Here is a 16,209-nt window from a genome sequence, read left to right as displayed (position 1 = left end):
TCAATGTATGTGTCTGCAGTTAAGTAACAGGTTGTACAGGAACAAAGATGTGTTACACAAAACATTCAACTAACTCTTCAAAATGAATTGTTTGTTTGTTTCAGAGCCTATAACAGATGTGAAAGCAGTTGGCAGAAGGTTGGCTGGTTGACCACGCTCCACCACTCCTACTTTCCTCTGCAGTAAGTTGATAAACAAATGTATAATAGTTATATATAATAATAGTTTATATTCAGCAGTACATGTATATGAAAAGAGAAGTTGTCTTTTTGACTCAAAGGGGTTTCAGTTTCCTCAAAGCATAGCCAGACCCAGCAGACCTGCAGAGATCAGCAGAGCTATAGGTGGAGATGGGAGAAGAGGGAAACTTGTATTAGGCATTGAACAAACACACCAAGTTTCCAGCACTGTTTGCATAACTTTGCTCTCTCACGGAAAACAACCCTATTTGTTGTGCTTACCTTGTGTCAGTGATTGCTGGAGCGTAATGGCATGACTAGTGGTTGTGGGAGTGGGAGAAGAGGAGGGGCCTGTGGAGAGTTCAGGTGTTACACAATGCAATGTGTACAATGTGCAAAATCAGTTTCACCAGTACTTTGTATCATATCCGGCATTAATGTAGGCTTAAGAGATAACCAGAACCCAAACCCAAAATTGCTGGCTTAAGTGTGACAATCTACTGGTGAAAGCCACGCACAGCCTTGATTGATTTAAGATTTGATGTCTGCAATTAAGTAACAGGTTGGACTCTTCAAAATGAGTTCATTTGTTTGTCTCAGAGTCGAAACCAGATGTGAAACCAGTCAGCAGAAAGTTGTAGAAGAGTTTCTTTTGTGGAAAACAACCCTATTTGTTGTGCTTACCTTGTGTTAGTGATTGCTGGGGTGTAATGTCATGGCTAGTGGTTGTTGTAGTGTGAGAAGAGGAGGGGCCTGTGGAGAGTTCAGGTGTTACACAATGCAATGTGTACAATGTGCAAAATCAGTTTCACCAGTACTTTGTATCATATCCGGCATTAATGTAGGCTTAAGAGATAACCAGAACCCAAACCCAAAATTGCTGGCTTAAGTGTGACAATCTACTGGTGAAAGCCACGCACAGCCTTGATTGATTTAAGATTTGATGTCTGCAATTAAGTAACAGGTTGGACTCTTCAAAATGAGTTCATTTGTTTGTCTCAGAGTCGAAACCAGATGTGAAACCAGTCAGCAGAAAGTTGTAGAAGAGTTTCTTTTGTGGAAAACAACCCTATTTGTTGTGCTTACCTTGTGTTAGTGATTGCTGGGGTGTAATGTCATGGCTAGTGGTTGTTGTAGTGGGAGAAGAGGAGGGGCCTGTGGAGAGTTCATTGGTGACGGTGGTGTTAGGATTTCCCAGGTCTAGAACACGTCTCCTTAATATAATTTGCGGGTCTCCCAGAGTGCTAGTATCTGAGAGTGCAAGGAAAAGACAAAAAGATCATTAAAATGTGTTTTTTTCTAATAAATATTGCATGTGTGTAGGTGTATCTTAAATATGTTAGCTTACTGCTGTCGAAAGTCCCATTGGATATTGTGATTTTGACATTTGCAGTTCTAGCAGCTGGGGTAGGTACTGGGGCAACAAATGTACACTGGATTTTTCTTCCTACAGATTTGCCCCTCACATAATTTACAGTCAGCTGGGGAACAAAGACACGCAACAGATGACAAATAAGACAGTGAGTTTACAGTAGTGTGTTTGTACAACAAATATTTATGTACCGTGCAGTTTGTGATGGTTTGAATTCATGTTTGCCTTGATATGGCTTGAGCGCCAGACTGTGTTTTGATTGTTCAGTATTTGACGTGTAGAACAAAAAGAAAAATAAATTGAAGTGTAGACATGGAAATTAGGTTCATAACCACACCAGATAAGCTGTATAGCTTTTCATTCAGTTTTCTATATGAACAACTGTCGGCTAACACTGGTCCATAATACACAAGTATTACTACTCTGCAGCAAATTAAACTCACCTGTGTCTGGTTCAGCTGGTTATTGTTGAGGAGAGCACCAAAGAATTGGACATTACCACTGTTGTTTGCACAGACGTAGGTGTTTGCATTCCCTCCCTGTTGAACAAAAACAGAAAGGGTAAATAGAACCTGTTTGCACAAACTATTGTAGGGGTGCAGTAGGGATGGAAGATGACAACCAGTATATGACAATGTCCATAGTGAAATATCATGATGGATTTTGATAGCATTGTATCATTTCTTTTATACTTTATGTATGTATGTTGGATATTAATTGCAAATTGGGCAGTGCTTGCTTGTTTTTCCTTAAGCTAATAAGATGCAAAGTGCTGTTATAATAAATCCATCCTTCAGTATGTTCTTGTTTTTGCAACATGACTTCAAATATCTTGTTAAAATGGCTCACATAAAGCTCTACACCTTGCCCTCATTCAGTATTCAAGGTTTCATGAATATGCAAATAGTCCCTGCCTTCTCCGCACACCCCCAAACCCTCACTTACCCCTAAGTCAATGGAACTGGCTTCTGCTCTGTTTTACTAGCTAATCGTGGTAACTAGCTACAACAGCTTCTCCTGTGGGTCAATGATATGTATAGCGTCACTCTGTTAACAAGATTGGTTCCTTTGGTTTATCACATCATATATCCAGCCTGACTGAATCTGTTTATTGATACTGCCTTTGCTCACTGCAGTTTCAAAGCAAGAAATGCTCAGACATCGCATTTACTGCTTATGTTGCTCCAGATATGTCTTGTAACAAAGCAGCAGTAAAAGTTATCAAGTTTCTCAATGAATTGTTTCAGCTCTAGAGTACCTCAAACAAACTATGTCTGGGCTAGAATTTAAGGTACTTTCATCTGCAAGTGAGAGACAGAACTTTACATACCAGTGTGCTGGCAGTTAACAGGGAGGCTGCGATGTAACCGTCCGACTCTCCTGAGAGAGCAAACTCAAAGTTTTGTTCATTCTGCCGCTTAACCCCAAGAAAGAAACATGATCCACTGTTGGCGGGGTTGCATGAAGAAGGCTCAGCCACACAGAGTTGCTCGGTCTCACACCCTGAGTTATTCACAGGTGTCTGCGAATGAGACGAGAAACATTCAAGTTGGTGGAAAATGTGCACTTAGATGAAATTCAGAAGTGACTTACTTGATCTTTTTCTGATCTAATTGTGTTTCATCATGCTCTGTTTTTGGCACCACTCACCTCCAGAGTTTCCACTGTCGTGTTTGTTGCCATTGTCGCATTTGTCATGTTGTTTCCCGCTGTTGTCGCTTTTGGTGCCATTGTTGAATTTATCATGTTGTTTCCTGCTGTTGTTGTGTTTGGTGCCATTGTTGAATTTGTCATGTTGTTTCCTGCTGTTGTTGTGTTTGGTGCTGTTGTCGCATTTATCATGTTGTTTCCCGCTGTTGTCATGTTTGGTGCCATTGTCGCATTTATCATGTTGTTTCCCGCTGTTGTCATGTTTGGTGCCATTGTCACATTTGTTATGTTGTTTCCCGCTGTTGTCATGTTTGGTGCCATTGTCACATTTGTTATGTTGTTTCCCGCTGTTGTCATGTTTGGTGCCATTGTCGCATTTATCATGTTGTTTCCCGCTGTTGTCGCGTTTGGTGCCATTGTCGAATTTATCATGTTGTTTCCTGCTGTTGTCATGTTTGGTGCCATTGTCACATTTAGTGCACCTATCACGTTGTTTCCAGCTGCTGTTGTCGAATTTATCATGTTGTTTCCCGCTGTTGTCATGTTTGGTGCCATTGTCACATTTAGTGCACCTATCACGTTGTTTCCAGCTGCTGTTGTCATGTGTGTTGCCATTGTTGCATTTGGTGCATTTGTCATGTTGTTTCCTGCTGCTGTTGTCATGTGTGTTGCCATAGTCGCATTTAGCACACTTGTTATGATGTCTCCTGCTGCTGTTGTTGTGTGTGTTGCCATTGTTGAATTCAGTGCACTTGTCGAGTTGTTTCTTGCTGCTGTTGTCTTGTTGGTGGTTGGTGCTGCTGTCATGTTTGCACTTGTCACATTATTTGGTGCCTCTGTGGTTTGAGCGTCGGTGCCCATAGATATCCAGGACAGCGTTATGAACAGGATGGTGAGGACCTGTCTGTTGTCCATACCTAGAGTTGGTAGGTAAGATTGTTAAGATTAATCAGTTTAATAAAATGATGGGATGCTTTATATGGCGAGTCACCCCCGTTAACAAAACAACAAAAACAAAGAAGTGTTCTGATTTTTAAAATGTTCATTCTAGAGAGTAGATGGAAAGAGTAATATTCAAGCTATACTTTGGCTGTTATAGAGCATTTTGCCTAAGAATTCATTTTAAATGCAACATAATCTCTGAAATCAGATATTCCAGAAAAGAAAACCTTTTTGCAAAATGTTAATAATTTAAATGAATAATAAGCCTAAATTGGATTCGACAAGAATGTTTGAATTGATTACGTGTACATCATGTCGTTTTCCTTCAGAAGTATTTAATGAATAGATCTCAATGTCTTGCATATACATAGTTTTAGCCTACCTGTAGATCTGTTTGTCTTCACGTCCAGTGATGGATGAAATTGGGTCAAGAAGCAAAAAGCAGCACATTTACTTGAAATGAAGATGCTGTGTTGTTGTATCCTCAGTTGTGGCTTACAGCTGGAGTGCTGGTGATGTTAACATAATCCCAGGTGAAGATGTGGCACCTGTTCACTCTGTGTCACTATTTAAACATATGGGTTGGGAAAAGTCAAGTCATCATAGCCAAAGCAAACCTTCTCTGATGTCATGGACCGATAGATGGGTTGGCTGATATTGGTCTACCACAGTTATATCAATAAAGTTTTAAGTGTGAAATGGATTATGTCCTGCTTCCATTATATCTTTGTAGTATTTATATAAAAGTATTTTATAAGGACAATTGAGGGATTAATGCAGTATTGAACTTTTTTTTTCTTTACCCCCTAATATTGCAGCATCAACCCCAAAAATCAAGTCCCTATCTCTAGGGTATGGGGTATGGAATAGGGGCTTAAGGGTGTGTGTGATAGGAAGCACATGTGAATTTTGTGTCACTTCATGTTCATGTTCTAAATGCATTACTTCCTTAATGGCTCATTGTTATTTGATTATCTTGATGAAGACAAGGAAACAATCATTATTTTTACTGTCTTGTGTCGTCCTGGATGATTCTTATATTTGATATCAGTAACACAGTAGTAGCATGTAAAACAACATCTTGGAGTTGTAATAACTCCAAAAAAAAATAAAATAAAATATGGAATGATGTGGAATTCGGTTTCAGTATGCAACAGCATCTTTTCCTGCACTTCCCTCTCTCTGTAATATCAAAGATGTGATTTCTATTGTAAAAATAAGTCCAGGCCTCTCAATTTCAACATTGTTATTTATTTCCAGTTTTTATTCATAGCATTTTACACACCATCAGAAAATCTGTCTCTTCAACCCGCAGTGTGGCTGTCTGTCACTAGGGCAATGTTGTTCTTTGTGTCTAATTAATTTGTTACTGTCATTAATATTTCCCAGTCCCAGTCTGCAGTTCCCAGATGTTTTTTTTCATACTGAGGTTTCAGACATACTAATAAATCTCACACGCTGTTGTGCCGTACTAATAACATGTTGGTGAGGAGTTTCAGATGTAGCCAGTAGCTACTAACACTGGTAAAAATGCTAAACCAGTCAAGACAGTGAAAACAGACCAGTTACCTTGTTACTTGTCCAATAAGCTAATTCATCAAGTAAGCATGTTGACTTCCACACTGCCAAAGCGTAGACAGATTTCCTCAACCGCCCGAGAATGAAGCCTCCATTCTTCTGGGTTTGGACCTCCTTTTGACATGATGTCCACTGCTGCGTTCATCGGTCCTGGCACATGTACGGCTCTGAGTGAGTAGAAGAGGGGGCGAGTCCACTTTAAAGTTTGGTTGCCATTTTGCGTAGGAGGGGAGAACTTAGGCCCTCCTGTCCGTTAATGTAGGCTGCTACATCCCAGTATTAGCCAGGCGGGTCTGCATGGCAGTAGCTTTGTGCAACTTTACAAGAGGGCCATCCATAACCCTGCAATTCCTGCTACAGCAGCCGGCTTTACCAAAAATAGAGCTAGAGACACCAGGGGAGTGAAAGCTTGTTTCATCGGGCTCCAGAGAAGCTGCCCAAATACAGACACCCAGACAACTGTATAAAAGGTTAGTGGTTTAAACACCCATACGCATGTATACACACACATCTCTTTCAAACTCACAACATGGATTGTCACCCACTTCACCCTTACTCAGGTGAAGATCAAACAATCACTGATTCTGTGCCAGCACAGGTGCATTTCAGATGATCCATGGGTGTGACCAGGCAAGCCGGTTGTGTCTGAAAGAAATGTGCACATTCCCCGTATATGAAATCTGTTGTGCAAGCAACACTTCAAATGGATGCAGGACAGGCAAAGCAGCCATCATACGCATAAGAATGTGTAGTTACAAGTAAGCACCTCTCCAGTCTAATGTTGGCACTATAACTTGTGTATCAGGCCCCAGCAAGCTGAAATATGGAACTTTTACATTTAAATATTCTTCAAATTTGTATTGCAAAAGTTGCATTTGGCAACAAAGACCATGGTCTTTTTGAAATTATTGCTTATTATTTTTTTTGGTCATGTTTCATTCTCATTACCGGCTCCCCCAAGCCAAGTATTCTTGTTGAAAACTCCTAGTTTCCACCAATTAAATACACCAGAACAGCAATTACAGCTGAAGTATGGTTCTGCAAACTGTGATGTCACAAGCAGGTTTTATTGGCATGTTTGTATTTTTATGTCAATGAGTTTTGTAGATACAGTTGTCTATCCCTGTTAGCTCATTACAGTTAACTGTTCTGATCCTAAAAAATAATTTAAAGGGAATATAAATCAACAAAATTACAGAAAAGTGAAAAAATCAAAAATATTCTGATCTTTTCTGATCTGCTTGTTGGTGATATAGCCTTGTGTTTTCTAATATCTGACAATTAATTAAAGCCACAAAGATATCAGATCAGTTTGGTTAAATATTATTTTTATTATTTCAAAAATAAAAACTTGTTACATAATTCAATGTGCAAAATCAGTTTCACAAATAATCGATATCATATTTAGCATTCTTCATGAGCAACTGCTCATTTGCATGTGCACTTGCTCATACACGCACATGTGAAAATATCAGCCAATGAAGGCTTCATTGCAAAAATAAACAATATGTACATTCACACCCAAGAGAATAAACATAACACAAATAACATAACAAAACACACATCTGCCATTTGCTGGCATCATTATGAGTGACAGAAGAGGAGAAAAATATTGTTTCTCTGCTTGTCTGGTGTGTGACACAAGAAAAATAAGAAATGGATGTAAATGTGTAGTGACACTGAAAAAAGCAAAATAATTACTGTCCTTCATGCGAGGATAACAAAAGAATAACATAGTCAACAAAAAGGCTGTCACTAGTTCCTCAGTTTTTTGATAAGTTTTGGAATTTAGGCTATGCACTGTTGAAATTTACAAGCAGACATTTTCTTGGCATCACAGTGACATGTAACACCAAGTAATGAGGTTTTTGCCTGACAGCATTAATGTGGGTTTAAAGGTAACCAGACCCCAACCCCTAAATTTGTATAAAACACAGCATCCCCGGGCAAAAGCCATGCATTGGTTAAATTAAGTTAGATTTGATGTTCAGTTAATGCCAATGGCCATAGTTGTAATAGTGCTTTGTATTTGTAGCCCATCTAGCCATTCAAAAGTTGATTTATATCTGGGACACCGTTGATGTATTTGTATGCAATTAAGTAACTTGTAGAACAGGAATACAGTAGTCCCATGGTTCCAAATAAAACAAAAATGTGTTGCACAAAACATTAAATTAAGAACTCTTCAAAATTAAATTGTTTTTTTCAGATTCTATAACAGATGTGAAAGCAGTCTGCAGGAGGCTGCAGAAACGTGACCACCCTCCACCACTCCTGCTTTCACCTGCAGTGAATGATACAAAATTAAGCACAATCCTAATGATCTGGGCTGCAGTGTGCAAACAAAACTTCCTGTGAGATTTTTGTTAATTTATATCCAGCAGCACATCGCTATGAAGAGGAAAGTTATGGTTTTCTTGACTTCACTCGTGGGGGTTTCAGTTTTCTCATAGCAATGCCAGACCCAACAGACCCGCAGAGATCAGCAGAGCTATAGGGGAAGATGGGAGAACAGAAACAGACATATTAGGCATTGTACAAATGTGTAATTCCCAGCTCTTTAAGGATTACTTTGCTCTCTCGAGGAAAACAACTCTAATGTTTACCTTGTGTCAGTGATTGCTGGAGCGTAGTGGCATGACCAGTCGTAGTAGGAGAAGAGGTGGTGTTGGTGGCGTTGTTGGACAGTTCATTGGTGACGGTGGTGTTGGGATTTCCCAGGTTTACGACAGAGCTCTGTAATCTGGTGCTCGGTGGTCCCAGGTCTCCAGAAGCTGAGAGTGCAAGCAAAAGACAAAAAGGTCACTGATATGTTTTTAGCACATCGGAAAATAATAACATATTATCTGCAATAGTGTTTGTGACACTTAGTTGACTGTTTAAAGTGCTGCATGTGTGAATGTCTATCTCTGATATGTTAGCTTACTGGCGTTGAACTCTCCAGTGGAGATTGCCAGTGTGAAACTTGTTGTTCTGGCAGTTGAGTTGGGTACAGTGGCAGCAAAGGTGCACTGGATTCTGTTTCCGTTGACCTTGCCCCTCACAGAGTTCACGTTCAGCTGGGGAGCAAAGACATGTTAGACAGTGAGTTTACAATGTCTGTTCAGTATTTGTTGTGGAAAAAAACATTAAATGGAAGTATAGGCATAGAATTTAGGTTCATAACCACACCAGATCAGCTGTTCTGATGTTCATGTTAATTGCTTTACGTGATTTTGTGTATTTTAAAAGAATAAAAAGCATCCCCAACTACATGCAAAGTATAGTCCCCCACGACTAGTCTGCAGCAAGTAGAACTCACCTCTTTCTTATTCAGCCTGCCATTGTTGAGGAGAGCACCAAAGAATTTGACTTTACCATTGTCGTTTGCACAGACGTAGGTTGTGTCGTTCCCTCCCTGTTGTGCGAAAACAGAAAAGGTAAATAGAAAACACTGACAGATTGGCTCTGGGTTGGACTTTATGCTACTTTAATCTGAGTGACAGAACTAAACATACCAGTGTGCTGTCAGTTGACAAGGACGCGGCGATGTAACCGTCCGACTCTCCTGAGAGAGCAAACTCAAAGTTTTGTCCACTCTGCCTTTTAGCCCCAAGAAAGAAACATGATCCACTGTTGGCGGGGTTGCATGAAGAAGGCTCAGCCGCACAGAGTTGTTCAGTCCCACATCCTGAGTTATTCACAGGTGTCTGCGAATGAGACGAGAAAACATTCAAGTTGGTGGAAAATGTGCACTTAGATGAAATTCAGAAGTGACTTACTTGATCTTTTACTCACCTCCAGAGTTTCCACGGTTGTGTTAGGCGTCAGTGGTGGAGCTGCTGTAACTATAGTCCCCATGGTTGTCATTTGTGGTGCCATTGTCGCGTTTGTCATGTTGTTTCCCGTCATTGTCGCATTGGTGATGGTGGTGTTGGGATTTCCCAGGTTTACGACAGAGCTCTGTAATCTGGTGTCCGGTGATCCCAGGTCTCCAGAAGCTGAGAGTGCAAGCAAAAGACAAAAAGGTCACTGATATGTTTTTAGCACATCGGAAAATAATAACATATTATCTGCAATAGTGTTATAATATAATGTAATACTGCATCTTAGTTGACTGTTTAAAGTGCTGCATGTGTGAATGTCTATCTCTGATATGTTAGCTTACTGGCGTTGAACTCTCCAGTGGAGATTGCCAGTGTGAAACTTGTTGTTCTGGCAGTTGAGCTGGGTACAGTGGCAGCAAAGGTGCACTGGATTCTGTTTCCGTTGACCTTGCCCCTCACAGAGTTCACATTCAGCTGGGGAGCAAAGACATGTTAGACAGTGAGTTTACAATGTCTGTTCAGTATTTGTTGTGGGAAAAAAAACAATGGAAGTATAGACATAGAATTCAGGTTCATAACCACACCAGATCAGCTGTTCTGATGTTCATGTTAATTGCTTTACGTGATTTTGTGTATTTTAGACCAGTGTTAGATGACAGGGCATTCAAAAGAATAAAAAGCATTCCCAACTACATGCAAAGTATAGTCCCCCACGACTAGTCTGCAGCAAGTAGAACTCACCTCTTTCTTATTCAGCCTGCCATTGTTGAGGAGAGCACCAAAGAATTTGACTTTACCATTGTCGTTTGCACAGACGTAGGTTGTGTCGTTCCCTCCCTGTTGTGCGAAAACAGAAAAGGTAAATAGAAAACACTGACAGATTGGCTCTGGGTTGGACTTTATGCTACTTTAATCTGAGTGACAGAACTAAACATACCAGTGTGCTGTCAGTTGACAAGGACGCGGCGATGTAACCGTCCGACTCTCCTGAGAGAGCAAACTCAAAGTTTTGTCCACTCTGCCTTTTAGCCCCAAGAAAGAAACATGATCCACTGTTGGCGGGGTTGCATGAAGAAGGCTCAGCCGCACAGAGTTGTTCAGTCCCACATCCTGAGTTATTCACAGGTGTCTGCGAATGAGACGAGAAAACATTCAAGTTGGTGGAAAATGTGCACTTAGATGAAATTCAGAAGTGACTTACTTGATCTTTTACTCACCTCCAGAGTTTCCACGGTTGTGTTAGGCGTCAGTGGTGGAGCTGCTGTAACTATAGTTCCCATGGTTGTCATTTGTGGTGCCATTGTCGCGTTTGTCATGTTGTTTCCCATCGTTGTCATGTGTGGTGCCGTTGTCGCATTTGTCATGTTGTTTCCCATCGTTGTCATGTGTGGTGCCGTTGTCGCATTTGTCATGTTGTTTCCCATTGTTGTCATGTTTGGTGCCATTGTCGGACTTGTCATGTTGCTGCTCATTGTTGTCATGTTTGTGGATTGAGCGTAGGTGCCCACAGACAACCAGGACAGCGTCACAAACAGGATGGCGAGGACCAGTCTGTTGTCCATACCTAGGGCAGGTAGAGTAAGATTATATAGTTAAACAATGTGATGGGATGCTTCATCTACAGATTATATCTGCTGAGCTTTGAGAAAATATTTAAAGGTGAAATATTTAATTAAACATAAGGGGTGCCACAATTTCAATATTAAATAGAAAATCAGGTGAAATCAAATCAGAATCAGAATTGCAAATCTCCCAGTATGTTTTTTTTCTCTGCGTCACCATCAACATACGGCTTCTGATGAGCATCTTAAGCAAAAAACAACATTTGAAAGATCACATCAGTATATCACACTTGATAGCATACATACAGAACAATTTAAAGTTGTAAATAGCAGTTGTCACGGCAAAGAACCAATGATCTGTTGATTTTTACCAATCAAGACTCAATAGTTTTAGAACAGCAGAGACAATGCTATATATACATACGTACATATATAAAAATCAAAAAATTGAATTGTGATTTTTAAAATCGAAAGTCAAGTCAAATCCTTGATTTGGAGAGTCATGACACCCTTATCAAACACAGCAGTACACTTGTGAATGTAAACATCCAATGGTAAATCACTGGGGGTTGTGGAGCGTAACGCAGTACTAAAGAAGAGACATATTTAATGATGGCACAATTACACTTGGTTTGAGGTGTGATTGTATACCATTCTAAAACAAAACCTAATTCTATAAAATTATGAACCAATAATATAACATTAAGGTGTAGATGTATTGTAATAAAAACATTAATCAATATGTATACCAGTAATTTAACGGTATTTGATACAGAAATACATAAAAGTATTTACATTAGCACAGGAAATCACAAGTAATTTAACTAATTTAAACTGGAAAATCATCATTTAATTATGATTTAGGATTTAAAATATAATACAAGATTATATTTATCATAGTATAATTTACTTAATATAACTAAAACACATAATGTTTTTCTTTTATTTTAGAAATATTTATAAAACAGTGAAAAAAAATTAAATATAAATGGGATTTGAAGAGAGATGGATGGATTTCATGTTCACCATATGGTACTCCTCTAGAAGTACTTCACAAATAGATAATGATGTCTTGTATATTGTTTTATCCTACCTGTAGATTTTATCCTCAGTTCCAGTGATGGGAGAAATAGGGACAAGCAGCAAAAAGCAGTGCAGTCTCTTGAAATGAAGATCCTGTGTAGTTTTATTCTCGGGTGTGGCTTGCAGGTGAACTGCTGGCAAATCTGATGTCCTTAGATCCCAGGTGAAGATGTGACACCTGTTCAGTCTTGTGTCACTATTTAAACTAAGGGGTTGGGAAGAGCCAAAAAAAAAAAAACCTGCTCTGACATCATGGATGATGTTTCCAAAGGGTTGGGTGTGGAATAGAGGCTTAAGGGTGTGTGTGTGTGTGTGTGTGTGTGTGTGTGTGTGTGTGTGTGTGTGTGTGATGGAAAGCACACATGGATTTTGCCATGTCACTGCACATTTGACCTTCTTTGTCTGTGATGGTTTAGCAGTGCATTTCCTCTTTGAGGGCTCGTAGTGCTCGTAACCTCAACCTGATGAGGACAAGGAAACAAACCACTTTACAATTCTTGTAACTGATGGCAGTAACTTGTGGTGTAGGCAGGGAGGTTTTGCTTGATAAATCTCAAGAAATAAATATTGGTTCAACTAGTTACTGAAGTAATTTTAATGTCCTACTTGGCAGCATGAAAAACGGGTCTAAAAGTCCCCAGTGGTTCCCCCAATTTTAAAAGAGAGACATCTTTGTGTATTTGACTACAGAATGCCTGCATTTGTGTCTGTGACTTGCCATTTACATCCCTTTTATATGAATTTTCTGCACAAACCTCAGTGTAAAAAACATGAAGAAAACTCATAATTTAAAAGCAACTGGCTCCACTAGATTTCTGAGTTAAGGTTTTGAGATAAACTGAACAAACCTTTGCTGACCTACTATCTTTTGGTGTAATAATTTACGTTTTACTTTTTTGACTTTTAGAAAATGCACAAATTTGTTTAAAAAAAAGGTTGCAATTGAAAATATGACATTATAAACCATTATTCACTTTCACGTCAATGAGTTTAATCTACAACCTTTGAAGTACTTTTTTGGTTTCTATCTTACCTAAAGAAGAAAAGTAAATTATCTGAACAAAAGTATTAGTTGACAAACCTTTTTTGAAACTTAAGAGTTTGGGTTTAGCTGAAAACTCAAAAATGTATTAAGTAAGTTGCTTTGAAATTTTGAGTTTTCTCAAAATTTTCAGCGCTCAACCACAACAAATGTCCTAAAAATGTTGTTTTTGGTGTGAGAGGCAATGACATATGAAACATAGACAACATAATTGTGTGCAAGCGTGTGCATGATTAAAGTGGCACGGTATATGAAACCAGTCATGAGACAAAGGTGACACAATGCCAAGAACTGGTTTGTCAGTGGCATTACAAGCTCGTGTGTTTGCCTCACTGTTCCCATTGTGTTCTGAGGTTTCTTATGAACAAAATCACTCCCTAATTATCAAGAGGCAAGTTCAAACAGTCACTCTATAATAATGGATGGAAGGGTAAGGGGTATTTATTCAGTTAGGTCTGTACGAAAGGAGAGGTCGTTTAAAATGTGAGGGTTTTTTTGGAAGAAATGTACACACCAAACACACGTTTTACTTCATTTGTTTTTTCATTTAGTCTAGCCACAGTAGATGAATTAAAAAAAAAAAGGTATTTGGATTGACGAAATTCACACAATTACATAAGTGAAAAGATCGAGGCAGCGGTAGACCAGAAACTGTCGTGTTCTGTGAGGTAAAATTACTGTTTTTATGGAAGGAGTCTGGTTGAGCTAGAGAGAGCAATATTTGGCTTATACAACGGTGGTGTCCTGTCGAAAAAGGCTGTCTGGTGGCAAGCAGTGAAATTTACTGTAACGAATCATAAAATGACTTCGCCTGAAATTTCAAATATTCCATCTGGAGTATGTTCAGGCATCAGATCCAGTGTAGTCTAGAAATATTATAATAATATCTCAAAACAGGAAATTGCCATATCATGAATAACCTAATATGTATTTTTTGATAGCAGTAACAAAATAAGATCATTTAAACAGCCACAATAGACAAATTATGTGGATGATCATGACTGTGTAGTCAGTGTTTGGCTCACTGATGTTGTGGAAAGATGAGGCAAAGACAATAAACAATGAAGCAGGTTGTGAGTCACATTGTGCCATGAAAGTCACGGTCTCGCCGAGATAAACCTGTTTGGTTGTCATAGTAAAGGAGGACTTTGATTCATATGAAACTCATCTTGTGATTTACCTCAGCACATATTCATAAAGTGAATCAGTTCAACACACACACAAAAGAATTTAACTAACAATAGAATACTAACGCATTATGCTGAAGTCATAAGGAAAGTATGAGTAGCGTTTGCAGTACAGTGTATCTAAAGTAAACTCTCTACGCAAATGTTTGTTTATATTAGTGCATTGAGGACATTTTGACAGTTTGCAACACAAACTGATCAGTTTAAGCTGATTTTATGTCCCCACACTCCCAAAGGTTGTTGTCTCGGACTGTATTGTTTCAGATAATGACAGACCCATGTTTGCTGGTTGAAGCTTATGGTTTTAATGTTATAGGCGATCACATGGAAGGAATAGGGATGTTAGGACTATCAGTGAAGTCTATTCCCTGTAGTGTTTGAACAGATAAAAGTAGAAGCTTATGAAACGGGCTGTTGGCAGGTGGCAGGAGGAAGTGATTTGAGCTGAATCTGTTCCAAAAAGTGCACCTCATAGCAACAGGGTACCTCCTCAGCTTCAGAGGTGAACTTTACTACCCTTACACTTGCCTCAGGTATAGGAATTGATTTATCATTAAGCCTCAGAATCATTTCCTTCCTATGCATATGAAGCTCTGTGCGTAGGCTCCTACTTCTTCTTGGATTCCCCTGCATCTGCCTCCAATATGTTGCCAGTAATACAAATCATAGTGGTACTAACTTTGCCCAACAGGAATGTGTTTGTTTTTTTCATGAAAAACAGAGGAACTTTATAATTAGAAATTCATCATCCATATTTTTGTATTTCTGTCTGTAGATCAGTATATTGGAGCACCTTCCTGACAAAAAGACACAAGAGTAGCTGTTTGTTCACATTTGCTTACTTTCATCCCCTAAAGCTATATGCAGATAAACCAAATATTTACCTGCTTTTACATTTGTTCTTGTGTAAATATCTGCCAGTACTACTACAACATGTGGCTGACGGCATGACATCATTTCTGCTTTTTATTCAAGTTACTTTACAGTGTTTGTCCACACTATTTACTGTGTGTCTGATGATAATAGGATAAAAGTTTGGGAGTACATTTCAGCATAGTACTGACACAAATTATCTTCTAGCAGAGCAAAGGAAATATGGAGATGTGTAGGGATAATTATAGGGTGGTATCAAGCAATATAGGCGAATGAGTTGACGTTGTGAATTAACACACCTTAAATGTCATTGCTGGGCGCTCTGGCAACACGTAAGTTAATTACTGGCTATGTTAGGTTGTTAAAGGCAACTTAACAATTACTATCACTTGCACTTTAAGTTTCCCAATTGAACCTGCAGTAATTAATTTCTAGAACAGCTCCTGTTCCCCATGATTAATCTTTATGTGTGGGTGTGAGCATTTATATGTGTGTGAGTTGGAACTGTTTTAGCTGAAATGTCGAATAAGTGCAACATTAAAAAAATAAGCACACTACTAGAAGAAATCCGAAAGAAGAAGTGGTGTGAAAAGTAAGCCACACATACTTAATTTAATTTGCCATTCCCACCAAACACATACCATGCAAGGATGGGCATGATCAGTTGGAACAGGTTTAACTGATAGGAGTGTCACCAAGTTTCTGAAAAATGCTTTTCAGTTTGGTGCTCTTGATCTCTTGATCAAATATAGTCAAACATATAGTATTAATATAGATAAAATTCTATTACATTCTGTATATTCCTTCTTTAAAGTTTTATTTAGAAAATTCTTTGAACAAGTTGATTTGTTTTCAGGAACACTACCAACCTCACTGCACTGACAAATTTTCAAAACTTTCAGGGTTCAATTATAGAAACATATTTGATAAAATAA

At 38.9% G+C, this 16,209-nt stretch overlaps 1 protein-coding gene and 1 pseudogene across 2 annotated transcripts; both read right to left on the bottom strand.

Moving 5' to 3' along the window:
- Positions 1–1,300: 1,300 nt before the first annotated feature.
- LOC146305908 (uncharacterized) lies at positions 1,301–3,426 on the bottom strand. Its single transcript, XM_084713155.1, has 4 exons — positions 3,202–3,426; positions 2,882–3,073; positions 1,995–2,090; positions 1,301–1,660 (listed from the first exon to the last, which is right to left on the bottom strand). The coding sequence occupies exons 1-4, from the start codon at positions 3,424–3,426 to the stop codon at positions 1,424–1,426; spliced, it is 750 nt and encodes a 249-aa protein (XP_084569281.1). The 3' UTR covers positions 1,301–1,423.
- A 4,231-nt stretch (positions 3,427–7,657) lies between these two features.
- Positions 7,658–12,288, bottom strand: LOC146305907 (uncharacterized; annotated as a pseudogene). The gene is made up of 10 exons (XR_014769069.1): positions 12,183–12,288; positions 10,465–11,091; positions 10,269–10,364; positions 9,869–10,001; positions 9,499–9,701; positions 9,219–9,410; positions 9,023–9,118; positions 8,648–8,780; positions 8,328–8,495; positions 7,658–8,212 (listed from the first exon to the last, which is right to left on the bottom strand). The product of XR_014769069.1 is annotated as an uncharacterized LOC146305907 (transcript).
- Between the last annotated feature and the right edge of the window lie 3,921 nt (positions 12,289–16,209).

The sequence above is a fragment of the Lutjanus erythropterus genome, chromosome 23 (genome assembly GCF_056507025.1).
Source record: "Lutjanus erythropterus isolate fLutEry1 chromosome 23, fLutEry1.hap2, whole genome shotgun sequence".
Classification (NCBI taxonomy): domain Eukaryota; kingdom Metazoa; phylum Chordata; class Actinopteri; order Lutjaniformes; family Lutjanidae; genus Lutjanus; species Lutjanus erythropterus.
The sequence above is the reverse complement of the archived record's forward strand: the minus strand, read 5'-3'. Positions and strand labels throughout refer to the sequence as shown.